At 40.0% G+C, this 26,823-nt stretch overlaps 1 protein-coding gene across 1 annotated transcript in view; it reads right to left on the reverse strand.

Annotated features, from left to right (window-relative positions):
• UNC13C (unc-13 homolog C) overlaps positions 1-26,823 on the reverse strand; it is a 1,145,854-nt gene that overhangs the window by 766,837 nt on the left and 352,194 nt on the right. Inside the window, exon 10 of the mRNA XM_069765967.1 lies at positions 780-1,007. Within this exon, the coding sequence (XP_069622068.1) occupies positions 780-1,007 (228 nt within the window). The remainder of the gene's footprint in view (positions 1-779; positions 1,008-26,823) is intronic.

Below are 26,823 nucleotides of genomic sequence, written 5' to 3' on the forward strand. Positions count from 1 at the left end.
CTTATTCATATCATATATGAGTAAGAGCCATGCTGGTTGGAAATGTGTCCTCCTTTCTCTAATTTTTTTATGTCCCGTGATTCTAACTCATATACGATATGCGTAAGTACCATGCTGGTTCGAATTGTGTCATCCTTTCTCAAATTTTTTATATTCCTTGTTCTATTCCCTTTCAAAATGAATTTAATTAAGTTTAATCAAATGTGACGTTTTAAATACAATATTTTTATCTTCTAGGATTGCTGGATTTTTTCTATTGCTCTTGTGTCTCATGCATCCTGCAGCTGAGATTTTTTTGTTACGTGCATCCCTACCTCGATTGAAAGATCCCATGGCTACATTACACTTTAGGAGAGCTGTTAAGTATTTATTCCTTTTTGTACTTAATTTTAACACCCTCTAAAGACCAGATTTTTTTTTTACCTTTTTACATAAAACCATAGACATTGAGAGTATGACGTAATATATACTTCTACCACAAAGTTGTGATGTATGCTACTGTTTAGGCACTACGCTTTACTATATAGTTAAAAACTTGTTTTTTTCAGTGAATATCGGCCAACATCTGACAATGGGTCCTTATGAGTACATTTAGAAATTTTAGCAGGGTGTACATCGAATGTAATAAACATGTGAGGTCTAAAGAGGGCCATTTTCTACCAATAAACCAAATTAAAAGCATTGTACAGTAAAACAATATAAGTGTATACTATTCTACAGATAGAAGATGGTTGATCACTTTTTGTATGTGCTCTGACACAGATTACACTGCTCGTTACCTGTGATGTTAATTTTAGCAGACCACTTGGATGTTCCATCTAGAACATTCTGTTTGGCTGATTTTGTATGATGTACAAAGTCTTCTTTCGATATTTGGAAAAGCTCCTGGATAACCTCAAAAACTTCTGGTCTGTTTCTTTCTCTGATTTTCATTCTTTCTTTCATCGCCATAATAATGTGCTGAGTTTTGTCTTCTGCTCCATGTTTGGAACTTTTTTCTGCTGCTCCTAACAAACAAATAGAAAATGATCAATAACATTTGTTGGGAGAAAAAAGCATGTCGTGGCAAGAAGAAACTGGCTTTACCAAGCTGTCCAGTTCAGGAAAAAAACATGGCTGCTTTCTTCAGTAAAGAGTGCCACATCTGCCCATAGTTTATGTTTGGTACCAGTGCTCAGCTCTATAGAAGTGAATGGTGTGGAACCATACACAACCTGTGGACAGGTGTGGTACTGTTTCTAGAAGAAAGAGGTCTGGACTTAATATACAAGTTTATGTAACAATTTAATAATCTAAAAATATGTACATGCATTTCTTAATTAATTGTGGCACTATTCATAGTGATCGGTTCTTGTACCCATATGCCATGACTAATTAAACTTCCTTGCCTTTACCATACCAATTCTCTAGCAGTACAGTCATGGCCAAAAGGTTTGAGAATGAGACACATTTTGGTTTCCACATTTTTCTGCTTTGGTGTGTTTAGATCTTTCAGATCTTCTATGGAACAATTATAAGCATTCCATACATTTTTACATTTTTTCAACAAATTCATCAAGTGTATGTAACTAAAGACTTAATATTTACAATGTTGACCCTTGTTTTTTCAAGACTTCAGCAATTTGTCCTGGCAGCTGAATATCAGCTCCTTGGCTAAAACTTGACTGATGACATCCATTCTTGCCTAATCAGTGTTTGGAGTTTATAACAATGTCTATATGATGGTTCACTTCTTGAGGATTGACCACAGCTTCTCAATGGAATTGAAATCTGGAGCGTTTCCAAACCATGAACCCCAAATTTCAATCTTTTGGTCACCAAGCCACTTTTGCCTTGTTCATCACCAAGTTGCTCCTAGATCATCGGGAGAAGCTGGTCTCAGTATGCTTTACTGCTGCCATGAAACAGGACTCATGGTAGCAAAGGCTTTTGGTGTCAAGAAAGGCAGCAAAGAAGCCACTTTTCTATAACAAAAACAAAGGACACACTGGCATTCTGCAGAAAGTACACTGATTGGACAGAAGAGGACTGCTGTAAAGTTATTTTCGTTAAACAAGCCCTCTTCAGAGAGTTTGGGATATCTAAACAAATGATTGCCCAGAGCATAAAAATGAGCTCTACCATGAGCCTTGTGTCATGCCATCAGTAAAGCATCCAGAGCCTATTCATGTGTGGAGTTGCTTTTCATCCAGGCAGAGGGCTCATTCACAATTTGGCCTAACTACAGTGCCACAAATGAAGGATTGTATCTAAACGTCCTCCAAGAGGAAATTCTCCCAAAATTTGTGAGTCTGAAAACTTTTAGCCACAACTGTACAATTGTGCCATTAACAGTAGTTTATACTGAACCTATAATGTAATAACTATAAGCTGTAAAGTTTTAATTCATTTTGGTTTACCTAAGTGTACAGAAAAAATAGGCTACCTTCAAGCATGTGGCATATATGCCAGGAAAATTTCCTAATGAGCATGTCTATCAGGTCCATAAACTTTTATTGGAGCAATGTATGTCATGTTTATGTTTTTTGGAATATTTTGGCTAGTTTACATCCATACAGCATAACACTTTTCAATAAAACTGTTAGCAACTTTTTTTTTACAGAACTAAATTACATACAATCGAATACTTGAAGGATTGTTTGAAATAGAACCCTAAAATATGGTATAATTCTATCTTTTACAGTTTGGGCAAACACAGTAATCTATAGACCTGGCAAATGCTGTCACTTGGCACTTCATGTAAAGAGAATAGGGCTAGCTCCAGAAAGTGCAGGGCCATTTGTAAAATTGTTTGGATAATTACCGGTAATTACCAGAGGATAAACCCAAGTCCTGAAGCTTTTTGCCTTTGTTCACATGTCCATGTTTGTTTCAGGGACAGACAAATTGAATAAGTGGTCTATTTGATCATTATGGAAGCAGTAACAGAGGGAAAAAAGGGAAAAAAAAAGTCCTGCATGTAGCATTTTTTAACCATTATGAAAATTTATAACCCAGAAGAATCTCATAATAATTAATGAGGCCCCTCTGCTTCCATTTGGATAATAGATGCAATGGATCAATTTTTCTGTTCGTAAAACAAAACAGACAAAAATAAATATTCGAGTGGTCGAGTGAACAGGGCATCACAGATTACTTGTGCAACCTGGGTGAGTTCTTATTTTCAACATGTAAATTTTTGTTTGATTTTTCTAAAATAATACAATTATATATTATTGCATCACTATACTCAATTGGGTAGCGATGTACTAGTGAAAGATAGCGTACGCTTTAACACTCGCAAGACTGAATTTTCCATTTTACCATACATCCTTAAAATTACACTTGGTATCCATTCTTTAATGCAATGTAACCTTTTCAGCACGTTATTTAACATAATTAATTTTGTTTATTGCGCCGTACTGCACAGTTATATTGCTTTTCTGTATTACTTTCTACTTCTCCAAAGTTTATTTCATATTTAATTTGTATGTAAATTAACCTCGTTCCTATTGGGAGAAATATATTTTCCACTACATATGATCATTAATTGTATTTCATAAAAACATCATATTGCCCAAAGTTCAGTAAAGAAAAATAAAGGAGGAAAGTTATTCAAAGCTATTAAAGTCATATTTCAAAAGCAACAGCATAGACTTCATCACAGTTTTCACAAGAGTTTAATGAACTTCTGTAAGCAATTATGCCAAAATTATATGGTTTTCATTATTCCATTAACTATTTCAGATGGAAAGAAACTGTGGAGCACATGGGGTATAGTTTGACCATAATATCAGCTTTATATGTATATGGATGGATCTAACCTTTGGGATTCCTACAGAAACATATAGAGCTACAGGAAGGTCCCATGCACCTCAATAGGTGCCTTAATATGGCACCAAAAAAGGGTACATTAATGATAAGTAATAGTGATGAGCGAACATGCTTGGATAAAATGTTATTCGAGCATGCTTGGGTGTTATTCCACTATCTTTGGCGTGCTCGAATAATATGTTCACGTCCCCACGGCTGTTAGACAGCTGCAAAAAATAAGAGGATTGCCTATTTGTTAGGCAATCCCAGCATGTGTGGTTTCCATCTAACAGCTCCAAAACATGCAGCTGTAGGGACTCGATCATATGATTTGAGCAAGCCCAAGATACTGGGATAACACCCGAGAACACGTTATCCAAGCACGTTCGCTCATCATGAATAGGTAAGTAAATAACTGCACGTTAAGAAAGAATAACGGTTGACATGACAGGAGCAACGTTCAGCTGTACTGTACATAGCTTTTCTTAGAGAATTGAATCAGCATGGGCTAGAAATACTATACATCTCAAACACTATTCTAATGTATCTATTGTTATAATTGCACATATGAAGCTCTAAGAATAGGAAGCTTAAAGTACCATTCCGCTGCTTTTATTATTTCAGCACCAGATAGGTATCAGTAATGTATATTCTATGTGTAGAAAAACAGAACTGCATTCTCCTGCTTGACTGACAGTCTCTATACTTCAGGGAAATGAGTTGTCAATCAAACAGCACAAGGTGGCGGCCCTGGGTGTGGAATAGAGCTGGAGTGACAAAAGTTTCAGAGCTATAAAAAACTCTTTAGACTCATTTGCTTATACAGTGGGGCAAAAAAGTATTTAGTCAGTCAGCAATAGTGCAAGTTCCACCACTTAAAAAGATGAGAGGCGTCTGTAATTTACATCATAGGTAGACCTCAACTATGGGAGACAAACTGAGAAAAAAAAATCCAGAAAATCACATTGTCTGTTTTTTTTATCATTTTTTTTGCATATTATGGTGGAAAATAAGTATTTGGTCAGAAACAAACAATCAAGATTTCTGGCTCTCACAGACCTGTAACTTCTTCTTTAAGAGTCTCCTCTTTCCTCCACTCATTACCTGTAGTAATGGCACCTGTTTAAACTTGTTATCAGTACAAAAAGACACCTGTGCACACCCTCAAACAGTCTGACTCCAAACTCCACTATGGTGAAGACCAAAGAGCTGTCAAAGGACACCAGAAACAAAAATTGTAGCCCTGCACCAGGCTGGGAAGACTGAATCTGCAATAACCAACCAGCTTGGAGTGAAGAAATCAACAGTGGGAGCAATAATTAGAAAATGGAAGACATACAAGACCACTGATAATCTCCCTCGATCTGGGGCTCCACGCAAAATCCCACCCCGTGGGGTCAGAATGATCACAAGAACGGTGAGCAAAAATCCCAGAACCACGCGGGGGGACCTAGTTAATGAACTGCAGAGAGCTGGGACCAATGTAACAAGGCCTACCATAAGTAACACACTACGCCACCATGGACTCAGATCCTGCAGTGCCAGACGTGTCCCACTGCTTAAGCCAGTACATGTCCGGGCCCGTCTGAAGTTTGCTAGAGAGCATTTGGATGATCCAGAGGAGTTTTGGGAGAATGTCCTATGGTCTGATGAAACCAAACTGGAACTGTTTGGTAGAAACACAACTTGTCGTGTTTGGAGGAAAAAGAATACTGAGTTGCATCCATCAAACACCATACCTACTGTAAAGAATGGTGGTGGAAACATCATGCTTTGGGGCTGTTTCTCTGCAAAGGGGCCAGGACGACTGATCCGGGTACATGAAAGAATGAATGGGGCCATGTATCGTGAGATTTTGAGTGCAAACCTCCTTCCATCAGCAAGGGCATTGAAGATGAAACGTGGCTGGGTCTTTCAACATGACAATGATCCAAAGCACACCGCCAGGGCAACGAAGGAGTGGCTTCATAAGAAGCATTTCAAGGTCCTGGAGTGGCCTAGCCAGTCTCCAGATCTCAACCCTATAGAAAACCTTTGGAGGGAGTTGAAAGTCCGTGTTGCCAAGCGAAAAGCCAAAAACATCACTGCTCTAGAGGAGATCTGGATGGAGGAATGGGCCAACATATCAACAACAGTGTGTGGCAACCTTGTGAAGACTTACAGAAAACGTTTGACCTCTGTCATTGCCAACAAAGGATATATTACAAAGTATTGAGATGAAATTTTGTTTCTGACCAAATACTTATTTTCCACCATAATATGCAAATAAAATGTTAAAAAACACAGACAATGTGATTTTCTGGATTTTTTTTTCTCAGTTTGTCTCCCATAGTTGAGGTCTACCTATGATGTAAATTACAGACGACTCTCATCTTTTTAAGTGGTGGAACTTGCACTATTGCTGACTGACTAAATACTTTTTTGCTCCACTGTATAATCATACATTGACATCTCAGTAATAGAGGAACGGACTGGCCAGTGCTGGTAGTGCTAGAGTTTTCTGTGAAAGAGCTACACCCATATATAAAAAGATTATGGTGTGAAACCCTGCTGATGTATTCCCTTTAATGGAAGTCTAAGAGAGCGTTGTTCTGAGTCTCATAGACTTAAGGTACTGTCACACTAGACGATATCGCTAGCGATCCGTGACGTTGCAGCGTCCTTGCTAGCGATATCGTCCAGTGTGACAGGCAGCAGCGATCAGGCCCCTGCTGGGAGATCGCTGGTCGGGGAAGAAAGTCCAGAACTTTATTTCGTCGCTGGACTCCCCGCAGACATCGCTGAATCGGCGTGTGTGACACCGATTCAGCGATGTCTTCGCTGGTAACCAGGGTAAACATCGGGTAACTAAGCGCAGGGCCGCGCTTAGTAACCCGATGTTTACCCTGGTTACCATCCTAAAAGTAAAAAAACAAACACTACATACTTACCTACCGCTGTCTGTCCTCCAGCGCTGTGCTCTGCTCTCCTCCTGCTCTGGCTGTGAGCGTCGGTCAGCCGGAAAGCAGAGCGGTGACGTCATCGCTCTGCTTTCTGGCTGCCCGGCGCTCACAGCCAGACCAGAGAAGCAGAGCGCCGAGGACAGACAGCGGAAGGTAAGTATGTAGCGTTTGTTTTTTTACTTTTTAGGATGGTAACCAGGGTAAACATCGGGTTACTAAGCGCGGCCCTGCGCTTAGTTACCCGATGTTTACCCTGGTTACCGGTATCGTTGGTCGCTGGAGAGCGGTCTGTGTGACAGCTCTCCAGCGACCAAACAGCGACGCTGCAGCGATCCGGATCGTTGTCGGTATCGCTGCAGCGTCGCTATGTGTGACGGTACCTTTACTTTGAGATGTGACTTCTGGTCTGCTCAGCAAATACTGGACTAATCAGGCTGGTCACAACTGTGGACAAATGGTCCAAAAGACATCCAAAGAAGTGATGGAAACTACAGAAGATGGCCACTGGTAAGTATTTCATGCTACACACGGAATACATACTACTTATTCCTAACCAGCAGTGCAATAAAAAAAGTGGTGCTTTTTTTCTTTCATGCACATAAAACTGACAAACCAAAGCCAAAATAGAGCAAATGGACACAGCCTTTGGCCTCATTCCAACAGCTGTAATGCAGTTGCATTTTGACATCCAAAAGACTCAGACCACTTAGGAGTTCAAATGACCTGAATGTAGATCCCACAGATCTAGGTCTTGCAGCAATTATGTGGAATCTTGTATGGATGTATGAACAAGACCTAACGAGCAAGATACTAATTCAAATAGACATAAATATCTGAGTCTGATACATGTAACAGCACATAACTTGCCACATTTTAATAAAGCAAATTAGCAGTGGTTATTAGAAGGGCTTACATAAGGAAAGCAACAGAGGTGGGAAATAAACATGAATATACAGCTCGGCTCTCGTCTTACTAAATAGTATATTGCGTTAAATAAATCACATTCAAATAACACAATTAACATGATAAATTATGAGATTATTTAACATCTAGTGAAATTTGGCATACAAAATTATTTTCAGACATTCTCTGTTTCATGATGTTTGTTAAACCTTATACTAAACATGAATAAGTGCGTTATGCTCTGCGCATTACCATAATAAATTAGAAGATACATCGTACTATTTACTCTACAAATTGGTCTTGTGCGACTGTCTGTACAAAGAATTCTTATTACTCATGGGCGCCAAACTTTCATAGATGCAGGAGAAATAAACTTGTATGCTGGAAACTAGATAGTTTGTTTGAACTTAAAGTTTCTTCCAAGTATTGGAATAACTACCATATATACTCGATTATAAACCGACCCGAGTATAAGCCGACCCCCCTAATTTTCTTAAAAAAAACTGGGAAAACTTAATGACTCGAGTAGAAGCCTAGCGTGGAAAATGCAGCAGCTACCGGTAAATATATAATTCCGTCCGTTACACCATAAATACCCATAGAGGTGAACAGAAAAAAGCACAATATCCCCAATTAATCATAAAATCATTTTTTATTAGATAATTAAAGATATCAACTAGACTACAATACAAACTGAAAAAATAATACCTCAGATGTGATGGACTATACGGCTACTGATCTCATTAAACACACCGAATTCACAAAATAAATCCACAGATGGTAACTGAATCCCTTATATAATTAATAGTATCTCTGAGACACATAGATACAATGGTGTCAAGCCCCATCCATAATGCAGATATGTTCAGCTAACAATAAGCATCTGGTCCTCTAATTATAGACTCATTGCATAGTAATGCATTTATCTATGGATATCTATACATCTAACACCTCTTAGCGGGAGACAAAAAACCCAAGCCAAGTCCCTCAACCCTGACGCCCCCTGAAGAAGTGTGGACGAAACGCGCATCGGGGTCAAGGGACTTGGCACTCATCTCACACATTGTAAGCATTGTTTCAGTTTATTTATCATATCGGATGGCTACTTAGGGTTTTTTGTCTCCCACTAAGAGGTGTTAGATGTATAGATATCCATAGATAAATGCATTATTATGCAATGAGTCAGTCTATAATTAGAGGACCAGATGCTTAATGTTAGCTGAACATATCTGCATTATAGATGGGGCTTGACACTATTGCATCTATGTGTCCCAGAGATACTATTAATTATATAAGGGATTCAGTTACCATCTGTGGATTTATTTTGTAAATTCGGTGTGTTTAATGAGATCAGTAGCCGTATAGTCCCTCACATCTGAGATATTGTTTTTTCAGTTTGTATTGTAGTCTAGTTGATATCTTTAAAGATACAATAGTATATTAGCGGTGCTAGTGGGATGGATAACGGTAGCTATGGGTACTGCTCCTCACCACACAGAGGAGAAAGAGGGAAGTAACTAGCAAAAAAACTGTGTTATACAGTATATGTACCTGCGCTTAGCCTAATAGGGTGCTATAGTAAGCATAAACGGTGGGTGATTACCTGGTAAGTAGAGAGAGTAATGGGAAGTCCGTCTAGGGCGTGTGTGACACAACTGGGATTACTCGTATGCAGGGACTAGAGTGGGAAATAGTACAAAGAAAGGTAATATATCAAAATATGTAAATAAAAATAGTGGGCCACTACGAATAAAATAGTAGTAATATTAAAAGCACAATCGAAAAAAATCTGAGCTCTGCAGTACTGTTAAATGCCTATATATATAAAGCTATATAGCATAAGGGGGGGCTAGTGAACTACCACCCCGGGCAGTGCACAACCTGACATAAATAATATGTGTACATGCGTGTCTCCAGTGAGTGCTTCAGGTGTATAGCAAATGGAAGTCCAGTACCTGTCATGTGAGTTACCGCAGGGAGGAATCAGGTAGAAGATTGCACTAAAGATGTCCACAACTTGTTAGTATAAAAGCAGAGGAGAAGCGTATTACTTAGCTTAGTTGAGCGTTGTCTTGAGCAGTCCTCAGGCAGCTTATGCAAGTGCCGTCCCGTGCTCATGAGTCACGTGGTGCCCTGGGTGATGCTACGTTGTGCTGTGGGAGCCAAAAACCAACACGTTTCGGAAAAGCTTCGGTTTCCTTCATCAGGGTTGGCTCCCTCTGCGTGTGCTGGCTTTTTATAGCGATGGTCTCCTTTCCCATAGGTTCAATTAAAAGCAAAGAGTTCCACCTCATTATTCAGGCCCCTTGGCTTTAATGTATCCAGTTTGAAAATGTGCCTGGTTTCCTCCCGGGACATTTGCTTGATAAAGTCCCCATTACGCCAGTCCTGTTGCACTACTTTAATTCCCATGACTAATGCCCCGTATAGATCCTTCATGGTGAATGAGGAAATGCTTAGATAGTGGGTGTGCGTCATATTTGTTACGTATGTTCCTAAGGTGTTCATTGATCCTAATATATAGGGGACGTTTAGTGCGCCCTACATACTGTTTCCCACAGGGGCATTCCAAAACATAGATAACTCCTTGTGTCCTACATGTTATGAAATCTGTGATGCGGATTTCTTTGCCTACCTTTGATATAACACATTTTTGCTTTGTTGGTTGTATTGATTTGCACATACTGCATTTCTTGCAAGGAAAGAAGCCCTGGATTGTTTGTTTGAAGGGGCCCTTTTCGTTGCCTGCGGATTTGGGGTTACGGACCGTAGGGGCAATGATGGCACCTAGATTGCGCGCTTTCCTAAAAACGAAGCGCGGATAATTTGGTAGGATATCTCCTATTACTTTATCATCCTTTAAAAGGCCCCAGTGTTTATTTACAATTTTCCTCAGTATATGGACATTTGAATTGTACTGAGTGATGATTGGTATTGCTCACGGAGCTTGTAGGTCGGAGGGGGAACTATCTTTTGTTATATTATCTTTATCTTTGATTTTAGCATTCTCTTCCAGAAGTTTAATTCTGGGTATTTTTTGCACATCCCTTTTTGTCATAAGCAATGATTCCTGCTCATATCCCTTATTCAGAAATTTTTGGATCATTGCATCTGCTTCCTTATCGTAATCTGCACTATTTGTGCAGTTGCGGTTGGCACGTATGAGTTGACTGCGGGGAACATTAAGTAACCATCTGGGCAGGTGGCAACTACTCATGGAGATAAAGCTGTTAGAGTCTGTTGGTTTCGTATATGTAGATGTCTGTAGTATACCCTCGCTGACTGTGATGTTAAGATCTAGAAATTGTACCCTTTCTTTGCTAGTGTGGGCAGTAAATAGTAGATAAAATTCATTTTTATTTAAATCCGTTAAAAAATCTTTCAAATCCTCTTCCCTCCCTTCCCAAATAAAGAAAATATCGTCTATAAAGCGCAGCCGTAGGGCCAGACCCGCGCGCAGCACACCTTCCAGGTAGATATGTAATTCTTCCCATCTACCAATGTACAGGTTTGCGTAGCTGGGCGCGAATCTGGTCCCCATGGCTGTGCCCCATTGCTGGGTGTAGTAGTCCGTCTCGTTTTTAAAAAAATTGTGAGTAAGAATAAAAGTAGCACACTCTTTGATAAAATTCACTTTGTTTTCTGATAAATTCTGGGACTTGTTTAAAAAGTGTCCCATTGCCTCTGTCCCTTTGTCATGTTGTATTACCGTATATAGCGATGCAATATCTAGAATCCCCAGAATGTAGTGGTTTTGCCATTGGAGGTTCCCTAGTATTTGTAGGATGTGTTTCGTATCCTTCAGGTAGGCAGGTAGAGAAGGGACTATATCTTGTAGGAAACAATCCACATGATGCGACAAATTGGATGTCAGATTTCCGATTCCTGAAATGATCGGGCGGCCTGGTGGATGTTTAATATCCTTATGGATCTTAGGAAGATAATAGAAAACAGACATCCTTGGGTGCGGTGTGTATATGTACTCAAATTCCTGTTTGTTGATATGTCCTTCATCCAGGCTTTTGTTTAATAGGTGTTTTAGGTCCTCAGTAAATTTAGCCGAGGGGTCACTAGTTAGTTTCATATAAGTTCTTGCATCCCCTAGGAGGCGTTGCGTTTCTATCCGATATTGTGATTGATCAAGAACCACAATGTCCCCTCCTTTGTCCGCGGGGCTGATAATGATCCCCTCCTTTTGTTGTAGTGAGCGGATAGCATCCCTCTCATTCTTCACTAAATTGTATCTGAACTTTGAACATTTTTTCTCACTGACTTCTTTTATATCACCTATCACATTTCTCTGAAAAACTTCGAATGACTGAGTATTCGTTTAGTGGGTTGAATTTTGATTTGGCCCTTAGGTTGGTAAAACCGTTAGATTGTATTTCATTCAATTCAGTTACTATATTTATATTGGGCTGTTTGTCTAAATTTTTCTTTATAAAGTGCTTTTTAATAGCTAATTTGCGCATAAATTGCTTGACCCCCAATAAATGCTTGGAATTTATTAAATCTGACGGCTGGTGCAAATTTCAGACCCTTTTGTAGTAGTTTTGTCTCATTGTCTTTTAGTGTATATGTACTGAGGTTGAAGATTTTTTGGTTCTCAGTGTTCATTTCTTTAAGGGTCTTCTTTTTTTGGGTAAGTTTCCCACCCCTACACCCTCGGAGCCGTTTCTTCTGTGGCCTAACTGAAAAAACGGATGAGTGTTTTTACGGCCTCCTGATTGATTTCTAGTAATGGCACTACTTTGTATTCTGGCTGCCGTGCTAGTCTGGGGTTCTGGGATGTTGTTATTACCTGGTACTTGCTCTATTATCGTATCGAGAACCTCGAAACGATTTTGAGTAGGAATTGGAGTAGTTGCTGGGTCTGTTTGAGTGTTTTCTATTATTACAGGCCCTACTTGGTGCTCCATATGGGCTTGTGTGTTGTTCACCTCCAATGTTTGCTGTGCATTATTAGTCACTGGTGTCAAATGTATGGAAAAGATTTCTTCTGACGTATTAGTAGAGAAACTACTACTATCGATTTGATCAATAGTTTCGAACTCAGGTGTGCTTATTTGTTGTCGAATTTCAAAGGAAGGGACAGAATCACGTCCGAATTTCCATTTTTTCTTCTCTATTATTTCCTTCTCCTTATTATTTACACGGTTTTTTATGCTATTAGAGAGATTTCTAATCTCAGGGTGATTTTTATATGGATCAATTTCTTTAAATAATTTAGATATTTCATTTTTACTGGACATTAGTTGGTCTCTCCGTTTGTTAATAATGAATGCTATAGCTTGTTTGGAGAATGATTTTAATAGTAAATCCCATTCTTTCAATGTGTTCTCATCTCCTATATCTCCTGTTAATGTTTTATGTATAATTAAACCTTTTGGGGTACAATCAAAAGCTAGGTATCTCTCTAAGGTCACTACTTCCCATAGATCTCTCATTTCTTTCAGCAGAAGTTGTTCCAAACGTTTTAGTGATTCCTTGGCAAGAAGTATACTGGTTTCACTTATATTATTAGGTGCCATAGATTTACCTAGGTTGAAAAAAGATTCTATATATTGTATGCGCTCTTTTCTATCCTCCCATAATATACTCATTGTGGGATGCTTCAATAGGAGGGGATATATTTCAAAGTTATAGAACACCCTCGTGATTATGCAAGACTGTTGTAGCCACTGCACAGCTGCCAGCTAATTTGCGTGGTCGAGTCAGATAAAGAGGACTGTTCAAGACAACGCTCAACTAAGCTAAGTAATACGCTTCTACTCTGCTTTTATACTAACAAGTTGCGGACATCTTTAGTGCAATCTTCTACCTGATTCCTCCCTGCGGTAACTCACATGACAGGTACTGGACTTCAGGTGTATAGCAAATGGAAGCACTCACTGGAGTCACGCATGTACACATATTATTTATGTCAGGTTGTGCACTGCCCGGGGTGGTAGTTCACTAGCCCCCCCTTATGCTATATAGCTTTATATATATAGGCATTTAACAGTACTGCAGAGCTCAGATTTTTTTCGATTGTGCTTTTAATATTACTACTATTTTATTCGTAGTGGCCCACTATTTTTATTTACATATTTTGATATATTACCTTTCTTTGTACTATTTCCCACTCTAGTCCCTGCATACGAGTAATCCCAGTTGTGTCACACACGCCCTAGACGGACTTCCCATTACTCTCTCTACTTACCAGGTAATCACCCACCGTTTATGCTTACTATAGCACCCTATTAGGCTAAGCGCAGGTACATATACTGTATAACACAGTTTTTTTTGCTAGTTACTTCCCTCTTTCTCCTCTGTGTGGTGAGGAGCAGTACCCGCAGCTACCGTTATCCATCCCACTACCGCCGCTAATATACTATTGTATCTTGATCTGACTCGACCACGCAAATTAGCTGGCAGCTGTGCAGTGGCTACAACAGTCTTGCATAATCACGAGGGTGTTCTATAACTTTGAAATATATCCCCTCCTATTGAAGCATCCCACAATGAGTATATTATGGGAGGATAGAAAAGAGCGCATACAATATATAGAATCTTTTTTCAACCTAGGTAAATCTATGGCACCTAATAATATAAGTGAAACCAGTATACTTCTTGCCAAGGAATCACTAAAACGTTTGGAACAACTTCTGCTGAAAGAAATGAGAGATCTATGGGAAGTAGTGACCTTAGAGAGATACCTAGCTTTTGATTGTACCCCAAAAGGTTTAATTATACATAAAACATTAACAGGAGATATAGGAGATGAGAACACATTGAAAGAATGGGATTTACTATTAAAATCATTCTCCAAACAAGCTATAGCATTCATTATTAACAAACGGAGAGACCAACTAATGTCCAGTAAAAATGAAATATCTAAACTATTTAAAGAAATTGATCCATATAAAAATCACCCTGAGATTAGAAATCTCTCTAATAGCATAAAAAAACGTGTAAATAATAAGGAGAAGGAAATAATAGAGAAGAAAAAAACGGAAATTCGGACGTGATTCTGTCCCTTCCTTTGAAATTCGACAACAAATAAGCACCCCTGAGTTTGAAACTATTGATCAAATCGATAGTAGTAGTTTCTCTACTAATACGTCAGAAGAAATCTTTTCCATGCATTTGACACCAGTGACTAATAATGCACAGCAAACATTGGAGGTGAACAACACACAAGCCCATACGGAGCACCAAGTAGGGCCTGTAATAATAGAAAACACTAATACAGACCCAGCAACTACTCCAATTCCTACTCAAAATTGTTTCGAGGTTCTCGCTATGATAATAGAGCAAGTACCAGGTAACAACAACATCCCAGAACCCCAGACTAGCACGGCAGCCAGAATACAAAGTAGTGCCATTACTAGAAATCAATCAGGAGGCCGTAAAAACACTCATTCGTTTTTTCAGTTAGGCCACAGAAGAAACGGCTCCGAGGGTGTAGGGGTGGGAAACTCACCCAAAAAAAGAAGACCCTTAAAGAAATGAACACTGAGAACCAAAAAATCTTCAACCTCAGTACATATACACTAAAAGACAATGAGACAAAACTACTACAAAAGGGTCTGAAATTTGCACCAGCCGTCAGATTTAATAAATTCCAAGCATTTATTGGGGTCAAGCAACTTATGAGCAAATTAGCTATTAAAAAGCACTTTATAAAGAAAAATTTAGACAAACAGCCCAATATAAATATAGTAACTGAATCGAATGAAATACAATCTAACGGTTTTACCAACCTAAGGGCCAAATCAAAATTCAACCCACTAAACGAATACTCAGAGTCATTCGAAGTTTTTCAGAGAAATGTGATAGATGATATAAAAAAAGTCAGTGAGAAAAAATGTTCAAAGTTCAGGTACAATTTAGTGAAGAATGAGAGGGATGCTATCTGCTCACTACAACAAAAGGAGGGGATCATTATCTGCCCCGCGGACAAAGGAGGGGGCATTGTGGTTCTTGATCAATCACAATATCGGATAGAAATGCAACGCCTCCTAGGGGATGCAAGAACTTATATGAAACTAAATAGTGACCCCTCGGCTAAATTTACTGAGGACCTAAAACACCTATTAAACAAAGGCCTGGATGAAGGACATATCAACAAACAGGAATTTGAGTACATATACACAACGCACCCAAGGATGTCTGTTTTCTATTATCTTCCTAAGATCCATATGGATATTAAACATCCACCAGGCCGCCCGATCATTTCAGGAATCGGAAATCTGACATCCAATTTGTCGCATTATGTGGATTGTTTCCTACAAGATATAGTCCCTTCTCTACCTGCCTACCTGAAGGATACGAAACACATCTTACAAATACTAGGGAACCTCCAATGGCAAAACCACTACTTTCTGGGGACTCTAGATATTGCATCGCTATATACGGTAATACAACACGACAAAGGGACAGAGGCAATGAGACACTTTTTAAACAAGTCCCAGAATTTATCACAAAACAAAGTGAATTTTATCAAAGAGTGTGCCACTTTTATTCTTACTCACAATTTTTTTTAAAAACGAGACGGACTACTACACCCAGCAATGGGGCACAGCCATGGGGACCAGATTCGCGCCCAGCTACGCAAACCTGTACGTTGGTAGATGGGAAGAATTACATATCTACCTGGAAGGTGTGCTGCGCGCGGGTCTGGCCCTATGGCTGCGCTTTATAGACGATGTTTCTTTATTTGGGAAGGGAGGGAAGAGGATTTGAAAGATTTTTTAACGGATTTAAATAAAAATGAATTTTATCTACTATTTACTGCCCACACTAGCAAAGAAAGGGTACAATTTCTAGATCTTAACATCACAGTCAGCGAGGGTATACTACAGACATCTACATATACGAAACCAACAGACTCTAACAGCTTTATCTCCATGAGTAGTTGCCACTTGCCCAGATGGTTACTTAATGTTCCCCGCAGTCAACTCATACGTGCCAACCGCAACTGCACAAATAGTGCGGATTACGATAAGAAAGCAGATGCACTGATCCAAAAATTTCTGAATAAGGGATATGAGCAGGAATCATTGCTTATGACAAAAAGGGATGTGCAAAAAATACCCAGAATTAAACTTCTGGAAGAGAATGCTAAAATCAAAGATAAAGATAATATAACAAAAGATAGTTCCCCCTCCGACCTACAAGCTCAGTGCGCAATACCAATCATCACTCAGTACAATTCAAATGTCCATATACTGAGGAAAATTGTAAATAAACACTGGGGCCTTTTAAAGGATGATAAAGTAATAGGAGATATCCTACCAAATTATCCGCGTTTCGTATTTAGGAAAGCGCGCAATCTAGGTACCATCATTGCCCCTACGGTCCGTAACCCCAAATCCGCAGGCAACGAAAAGGGCCCCTTCAAACAAACAATCCAGGGCTTCTTTCCTTGCAAGAAATGCAGTATGTGCAAATCAATACAACCAACAAAGCAAAAATGTGTTATATCAAAGGTAGGCAAAGAAATCCGCATCACAGATTTCATAACATGTAGGACACAAGGAGTTATCTATGTTTTGGAATGCCCCTGGGGGAAACAGTATGTAGGGCGCACTAAACGTCCCCTATATATTAGGATCAATGAACACCTTAGGAACATACGTAACAAATATGACGCACACCCACTATCTAAGCATTTCCTCATTCACCATGAAGGATCTATACGGGGCATTAAAGTCATGGGAATTAAAGTAGTGCAACAGGACTGGCGTAATGGGGACTTTATCAAACAAATGTCCTGGGAGGAAACCAGGCACATTTTCGAACTGGATACATTAAAGCCAAGGGGCCTGAATAATGAGGTGGAACTCTTTGCTTTTAATTGAACCTATGGGAAAGGAGACCATCGCTATAAAAAGCCAGCACACGCAGAGGGAGCCAACCCTGATGAAGGAAACCAAAGCTTTTCCGAAACGCGTTGGTTTTTGGCTCCCACAGCGCACCGTAGCATCTCCCAGGGCACCACGTGACTCATGAGCACGGGACGGCACTTGCATAAGCTGCCTGAGGACTGCTCAAGACAACGCTCAACTAAGCTAAGTAATACGCTTCTCCTCTGCTTTTATACTAACAAGTTGTGGACATCTTTAGTGCAATCTTCTACCTGATTCCTCCCTGCGGTAACTCACATGACAGGTACTGGACTTCCATTTGCTATACACCTGAAGCACTCTCTGGAGTCACGCATGTACACATATTATTTATGTCAGGTTGTGCACTGCCCGGGGTGGTAGTTCACTAGCCCCCCCTTATGATATATAGCTTTATATATATAGGCATTTAACAGTACTGCAGAGCTCAGATTTTTTTCGATCGTGCTTTTAATATTACTACTATTTTATTCGTAGTGGCCCACTATTTTTATTTACATATTTTGATATATTACCTTTCTTTGTACTATTTCCCACTCTAGTCCCTGCATACGAGTAATCCCAGTTGTGTCACACACGCCCTAGACGGACTTCCCATTACTCTCTCTACTTACCAGGTAATCACCCACCGTTTATGCTTACTATAGCACCCTGTTAGGCTAAGCGCAGGTACATATACTGTATAACACAGTTTTTTTGCTAGTTGATATCTTTATCTAATAAAAAAATGATTTTATGATTAATTGGGGATATTGTGCTTTTTTCTGTTCACCTCTATGGGTATTTATGGTGTAACGGACGGAATTATATGTTGTTGGTAGCACATTATTACTGTTGGATCTTTTGGTTGATTAGTAGCTACCAGTAAATGTCAAAACCAAAAATAGATACCAATAAAAGTAAAATTAATTGAGACATCAGTAGGATGAGTGTTTTTGAATATCCATATTGAATCAGGAGCCCCGTATAATGCTCCATACAGTTCATGATGGGCCCCATAAGATGCTTCATATTAAAATATGCCACATATAATGCTGCACAAATGCGGATTATGGCCCCATATGATGCTCCATACAGACATGTGGCCCATACAATGCTGCACAAATGCTGATTATGACCCCATAAGATGCTCCATAGAGACATTTGCCCCATATAATGCTCCACAAATGCTGATTATGGCCCCATAAGATGCTCCATACAGACATTTGCCCCATACAATGCTGCACAAATGCTGATTATGACCCCATAAGATGCTCCATAGAGACATTTGCCCCATATAATGCTGCACAAATGCTGTTTATGGCCCCATAAGATGCTCCATACAAACATTTGCCCCATATAATGCTCCACAAATGCAGATTATGGCCCCATAAGATGCTCCATAGACTATTATGCCCCATATGCTGTAGCTGTGATTAAAAAAAAAAATCACATACTCACCTCTCGTCGCTCAGGCCCCCGGCACTTGCTATAGTCACCTTTCCGCGTTCCACCGCTGGGCGCTGCTGTGTCTTCTGCGTCCTCTGCACTGAAGTTCATGCAGAGAGCGGCACGCACACTAATCGTGTCATGGTGCCCTCTGACCTGAGCGTCACTGCAGAGAACGTGGAAGACACAGCGGCATCGGCGGTGGAAAGCAGACATGTGAATATAACGCAATGCCCTTGTTATACTCACCTGCACCTGGCGTGGTCCCTGCACATCCTTGGTTTTCCGGGCGCCGGCAGCTTCTTCCTTTATTGAGCGGTCACATGGTACCGCTCATTTCAGTAATGAATATGCAGCTCCACACCTATGGGAGTGGAGTTGGGTCCATATTCATTACAGGAAGAAGCTGCCGGTGCCCAGAGAACTAGGGACATGCAGGGACCATGCCAGGACCAGGTGAGTATGATTAGACAGCTGCCGATCCCCCTCCCCTGCCGATCCCTGGGAATGACTCGAGTATAAGCCGAGAGGGGCAATTTCAGCCTAAAAAAATGGGCTGAAATTCTCGGCTTATACTCGAGTATATACGGTAGGTTTATGGATCATAAATACATAATTTGATGTCACACTGGACATATTGATAAAACATCCACCAGACTGGTTTTGTAGTGTTAGGCTGAGTTCCCACAATGAGTGGTGCATTTTACATAATAATAATACAGAATAATAGAGATAGTGATGAGAATTGCACTTGCTATACAGGGCAGGATAAGGGATACTGTACTGTACAGGGACAGCTCCAGGTTTTGGAGGGCCCAGGGCGACAGAGTCTCAGTGGGCCCCTCTTTAACACATACCATGATTCATGATGCACAGATACAGCAGATAAATATAGGTATAGTACAATGCCAGATTCCACTTCTTACATGAGTAATAGCAATTGTAAATTCTACAATACCATATAGTAGATGGGCTTTATATAAGTCAACCCCTTATATGCCAATTTTTGTGACCTACTCCCTCTTCCTCAGTTACCAGTAGGCATTATATTGTTAGCAAAACTTGCTGCAAAGAATAAACTGCATACATTGAATATGACAATTTCTTTAATGGAAAACTTTTTAAAGTAAACATTAGAAAGTTTTAGCATAGAACATTTGTAAAAGTGCAAAATGGGTAGCATATAGCACAGCCACGTAGTATATAGCACAGCCACATAGTATATAACACAGCCATGTAGTATATAGCACAGCCACGTAGCATATAGCACAGCCCACGTAGTATATAACACAGCCCCTGTAGTATATAACACAGCTTACATAGCATATAGCATAGCCACATAGCATATAGAACAGCCACATAGCATATAACACAGCCCACATAGCATATAGCACAGCCAAGTAGTATATAGTACAGCAATGTAGTATATAGTACAGCCATGTAGTATATAGCAGAATACATAGCATATAACACAGCCCTCGTAGTATATATATCATATATATATATATATATATATATATATATATATATATATATATATATATACACACACATCAAGAGAATGCCAAGAGTGTGCAAAGCAGTCATCAAAGCAAAAGGTGGCTACTTTGAAGAACCTAGAATATAAGACAAATTTTCAGTTGCTTCGCACTTGTTTGTTAAGTATACAATTCCACGTGTGTTAATTAATAGTTTTGATGCCTTCAGGGTGAATTTACAATTTTCATAGTATTGAAAAAACAGAAAAATCTTTAAATGAAAAGATGTGTCCAAACTTTTTGTTTTGTACTGTATATAAATTGCATTGAGTCACTTCTCCTGTCTTATATGCTGGGTGTAATTCTCAGTAGGGCATGTGTGTATATCAAACCACTGGCATTTGAATACATATATATGAAAACAGTCTCTGGGTGTTCACAGTCAGGCCCCGATCCTGCTCAGCCCTTATTCACATTGAGGTCATTTTTGACACATGGTAAGGTTTTAATACAAGAGGTTAGGACTATCCCAATGGGGTACATCTTGGCAGTGGTGGGATAGCTTTAATACTTTTTTTTAAATCAAAAACAGTGTTTGCTAAGTACTAGTGATGAGCGAATAGACTCGTCACTCGAGATTTCCAGAGCACGCTCGGGTGACCTTCGAGTATTTTTTAGTGCTCGGAGATTTAGTTTTCATCGCCGCAACTGAATGATTTACATCTGATAGCCAGCATAAGTACATGTGGGGGTTGCCTGGTTGCTAGGGAATCCCCAAATGTAATCAAGCTGCCTAAGAGATGCAAATGACTCAGCTGAAGTGAGTTAAACTAAATCTCCGAGCACTTACAAATACTCGGAGGTCACCCGCGTGTGCTTGGGAAATCTCGAGTAACGAGTATATTTGCTCATCACTACTAAGTACCCAATGTTATTTATATGCACTGTTGCTTTTTAAATCAGGGTAAAAGCTCATTTTGATCCTAAGGTGTTATATATCTATTGCACAGCACCGTTTCTCCTGTCCTGTACACTGGGTGTAGTTCTCAGTATTTGAGCCTAGTCTGTATGTTTCATATGTGCGGTCACAAGATGACTATTCAAATTGCTTAAGCTGTGTGAAGGAGGGGGCAGAAAACTGAATATCCTCCTCTATGCTCATGCATCATTTTATTTACTTTGCAACATATGTGCAATATTTTAGGGTATGTGCACACGCTGCGGATTTTGCTGTGGATCCGCAGCGGATTTAATGCTGCGGATCTGGAGCAGTTTTCCATGAGTGCACAGTACCATGTAAACCTATAGAAAACAAAATCAACAGTGCACATGCTGCGGAAAAAAAACGCGAGGAAACTTAGTGGTTTATATTCTGCAGCCTGTCAATTCTTTGTGCGGATTCGACAGCGGTTTACACCTGCTCCTCATTAGGAATCCTCAGGTGTAAAACCGCGGGTGGAATCCGCACAAAAAAACACAGAAAAACTGCAGTAAACCTGCAGTACATTTTTCCTGCGGATTTACCAAAATCAGTTCGGAAAAATTCGCACACCATTCCGCAGCATGTGCACATACCCTTGGATTTTAGTGACCAGCCTACAAATCACATCAAACTCCATTTAGAACATGCAGCTATTTTTGGATGCCAAACAGATTTCCAACAGATTTCCTACCTATATGTTTGTATGGACCAAATGTATAATAACCAATAAAATGTTTTTCACTGTACATATGGCAGTTCCTCATTTTGATTATTACAGTATTTCTGCTTACATTGCTTAAATAGGTACAATAGGATCACTGTTTAATGACCGTGGATAGAAATCTGTCATGTGATGTGATGGGCACACAAGTACGCAGATGACCAAACACACAGCTCAGATAAGTGTCCTGTAAGTATAATCAGTTCTGGACCTACTGTAAAGCCCCCATCACACAAAGCGAGATCGCTAGCGAGATCGCTGCTGAGTCACAAGTTTTGTGACGCAACAGCGACCTCAGTAGCGATCTCGCTATGTGTGACACGTAGCAGCGACCAGGCCCCTGCTGTGATATCGCTGGTCGTGTCGGAATGGCCTGGACCTTTTTTTGATCGTTGAGGTCCCGCTGGGTAGCACACATCGCTGTGTTTGACACCTTACCAACGACCTCATGACAGGACGTCCCTCATTGAGGTCTGTTAATCGTCATGAAATAGCTGCCATGTGACATCGTTCTACAGGTCGCTACAGGTCGCAGCATCACTGCTGCGTCGTTGGGGAGATCTCACAGTTTGACATCTCACCAGCGACCACATAGCGACGCAGCAACGATCCCTGACAGGTCGTATCGTTGTCGGGATCGCTTTAGCATCATTAAGTGTGACGGGGCCTTAAGTGTCCATTAGATGGTTAACCCCTTCTCGACACTTGACATACATGTACTTACCAAGTTGGGTGTGGGTATATAGAGCGAGCTCAGGAGCCAAGCGAAGACAATAGTTACAGACTGTTTACAAGCAGAGATCAGTGATAGCACCAATTGCTTCTATTTATCCACTTACATGCTGCTGTCAATCGCTGTCAGTGGCATTAAGTGATTTGATGTGCAGAGGAAGGGATAGTCCTTTAACTTGCCCATCACCCTGTCACCACAACACAGTCACGTGGTGTCATTGATTTTACCATTACAACGAAGACCTACTAAAACTTTTTACTTCTATGAAGCCCAGCCTGTGCTTGTAGAGATCTTGAAAACAGCAAGTGTGCATAAAAATAACATTTATTTGCTGGGCACGGAATATCACATTTAAAGACATATGTATTTTTGTCTTGAAGTCTCCATGAAAATGTATCAGATGTTGAACTCACGCTCTGACTACTGCTGTCTTCAGAGAAAGATAATAAGAACTATTGTATTGTGATGCCTGACTGGTACATTAAACAGCTGAACACTTTGCGTATAGAGCATATAAAGTGCGTAAGCAGAAGTATTCTCTAGTTTATAACAATATGTGTATGTACAGTGGGGGAAATAAGTATTTGATCCCTTGCTGATTTTGTAAGATTGCCAACTTACAGACATGAACAGTCTATAATGTTATGGGTAGATTAATTTTAACATTGAGAGATAGAATATCAAAAACAAAATCCAGAAAATGACATTTTATAAATTCTATAAATGTATTTGCATTTTGCAGTGAGAAATAAGTATTTGTTCCCTCTGGCAAACAAGACTTAATGCCTGGTGGCAAAAGCCTTGTTGGCAAGCACAGCAGTCAGACATTTTTTGTAGTTGATGATGAGGTTTGTGTACATGTCAGGAAGAATTTTGGTCCACTCCTGTTTGCAGACCATCTCTAAAACATTAAGATTTTGAGGCTGTCGCTTGGCAACTCGGAGCTTCAACTCCCTCCATAAGTTTTCTATGAGGTCTGGAGACTGGCCAGGCCACTCCATGACCATAATGTGCTTCTTTTTGACCCACTCCTGTATTGCCTTAGCTGTATGTTTTGGGTCATTGTTTTGCTGAAAGACCCAGTCACGACTAATTTTTAATGTCCTGAAGGAGGGAAGGAGGTTTACATGCAGGATTTTACGGTACATGGCTCTATCCATTCTCCCATTGATGCAGTGAAGTAGTCCTGTGCTTTTAGCAGAGATGCACCCCCAAAACATAATGTTTCCACCTCCATGCTTGACAGTGTGAACGGTGTTCTTTGGGTTATAGGCAGTATTTCTCTTCCTCCAAACACGGTGAGTTGAGTTAATGCCAAAGACCTCAATTTTTGTCTCATCTGACCACAGCACCTTCTCTGAATCACTCACAGAATCATCCAGGTGTGCATTGGCAAACTTCAGACGGGCCTACACATGTGCCTTCTTGAGCAGGGGGACCTTGCAGGCACTGTAGTTTAAACTTTTACGGCGTGATGTGTTACCAATGACTTTTTTGGTGACTGTGATCCCAGCTGCCTTGAGATCATTAACAAGTCCCCCTAGTTGTTTTAGGCTGATCTCACGAGGTGAGATTTTGCATGGTGCCCCACATCGGTCGATTGACAGTCATTTTGTATTTCTTCCATTTCTTTGCACCAATAGTTGTCTCCTTCTCACTCAGTATCATACTTCTCCTTTTTTTGTAGCCCATTCCAGCTTTGTGCAGGTCTATGATCTTGTCTCTGACATTCTTATAAAGCTCTTTGGTCTTGCCCATGTTGTAGAGGTTAGAGTCTGACTGATTAATTGAGTCTGCGGAATGGAGTCTTTTATAAAGTTGATTATGTAATACAGCTGTCTTTAATGCAGGTAGCAAGTTGATTAGGAGCGACTAACTGGTCTGTAGTGTAATGATACACAGCGTGTGTGTAACCGGAGGTGAAGCCTAGGGGGCACTTTAGCAGAGAACACAGGCCAGCAAGTAAATAATGAGAGCACTGCAAGGTGCAGTATGTACCGTACCGAAGCCCAGCTGGATGTGCGAGATCAAAGGGAAGGATGGGGCAGAACCAACGACCACACGACGGAACGCGAGCTGGCTGGAAGTGGTAACGAGGATGTAGTCAGGAGCAAGCAAAGGAGTTGAAGCCAAGGGGTACGTGGGAGCCGAGGGGTGAGACAACAGACAAGTCAATATCGAGCAAGGGGTCAAAGGCTAGGATGGAGCGTGGTATCCAAAGGGCTGGATGGAGAATAGTCAGGAGAGGAGCCGAGTGTCAGAAACCAGAGAGGTCAGGACGGTACAGAGACAGGAGACAGAGATGAGTCAAGGAACACACCGGGTCATACACAGAAGCACATGCATACAGAGGAACGAGTTAACTGAGTAACCTGGGTCAGCTACACTAGCTGAAAGTAACAGTAGTATCAACGACACCAGACCCAGGATCAACCAGCATTAAATAGCCGCCCCAGAACCAAAGAGAGGCGAACTAGCATTAACCCTGACCTAACCAGGATGGAGGCTGAACCATCCCGTCCTGAGTCATGACATGGAGGAGACAGAACTCTTAATGGTTGGTAGGGGATCAAATACTTATTTATCACTGAAAAATTCATATAAATTTACATAATTTATACAATGTGATTTTATGGATTTTATTATTATTTGTCAATGTTAAAATTAACCTACCCTTAAAATTATAGACTGTTCTTGTCTTTGTCAGTTTGCAAACTTACAAAATCAGCAAGGGATCAAATGCTTATTTCCCCCATTGTATGTACATACAGTATTATATTTACTAAATGCTGTCATTTTAGAGATCACCCTTGCAAATATTTAAAATCTTTTCCAATATGAAGGGATGCATTCTTAAATTCATGTTCAAGCAAAATGAAAAATATATACTTTTACTATATATTACGAACTATATTTCAGCCATTGCATCTCATCCATGAAGATTGTGGTATAGCGATTCATCCATACTAATTTGGAAACCGTGACTGCTCAGAACAGACATCTTTCCATGCTTGGCCAGTTCCTTAATACTTCACATGAAGCTGTGATACTACAATCTGAAAATGACACCACACATTCAGGGTGAATACCATTAAACACGCACACTTGTTAAACAACTGTCCTTCAGAATTAATCCAATATCTAACAATATCAATATTTCTTTCAGGATTCTTGGAGTATTTTGACAATATTTGCCCTGTAGCATCATACATTATAAACTGTATTTTTTTATTGGGAATATACTGGTTTAACTCTGACAGCTGTACAAGGAAATTCATTTATATCAGTCACTTTCTACATTTTATTGTATTTTCTACAGCATTAACCCCTTCATGACCTTGGGATTTTTCATTTTTCACTCCCCTCCTTCCCAGAGCCATAACTTTTTTATTTTTCCGTCAATTTGGCCATGTGAGGGCTTATTTTTTGCGGGACGAGTTGTACTTTTGAACAACATCATTGGTTTTAGCATGTCGTGTACTAAAAAACGGGAAAAAAATTCCAAGTGCGGTGAAATTGCAAAAAAAGTGCAATCCCACACTTGTTTTTTGTTTGGCTTTTTTGCTAGGTTCATTAAATGCTAAAACTGACCTACCATTATGATTCTCCAGATCAGTACGAGTTCATAGACACCTAACATGACTAGGTTATCTTTTATCTAAGTGGTGAAAAAAAATTCCAAACTTTGCTAAAATAAAAAAAATTGTGCTATTTTCCGATACTCGTAGCATCTCCATTTTTCGTGATCTGGGGTCGGTTGAGGGCTTATTTTTTGCGTGCCGAGATGACGCTTTTAATGATAGCATTTTGGTGCAGATACGTTCTTTTGATCGCCCGTTATTGCATTTTAATGCAATGTCACGGCGACCTAAAAAACGTAATTCTGGCATTTCAAATTTTTTTCTCGCTACGCCGTTTAGCGATCAGGTTAATGCTTTTTTTAATTGATAGATC

This window comes from Ranitomeya imitator, chromosome 4 (assembly GCF_032444005.1).
Source record: "Ranitomeya imitator isolate aRanImi1 chromosome 4, aRanImi1.pri, whole genome shotgun sequence".
NCBI classification, from domain to species: Eukaryota; Metazoa; Chordata; class Amphibia; order Anura; family Dendrobatidae; genus Ranitomeya; species Ranitomeya imitator.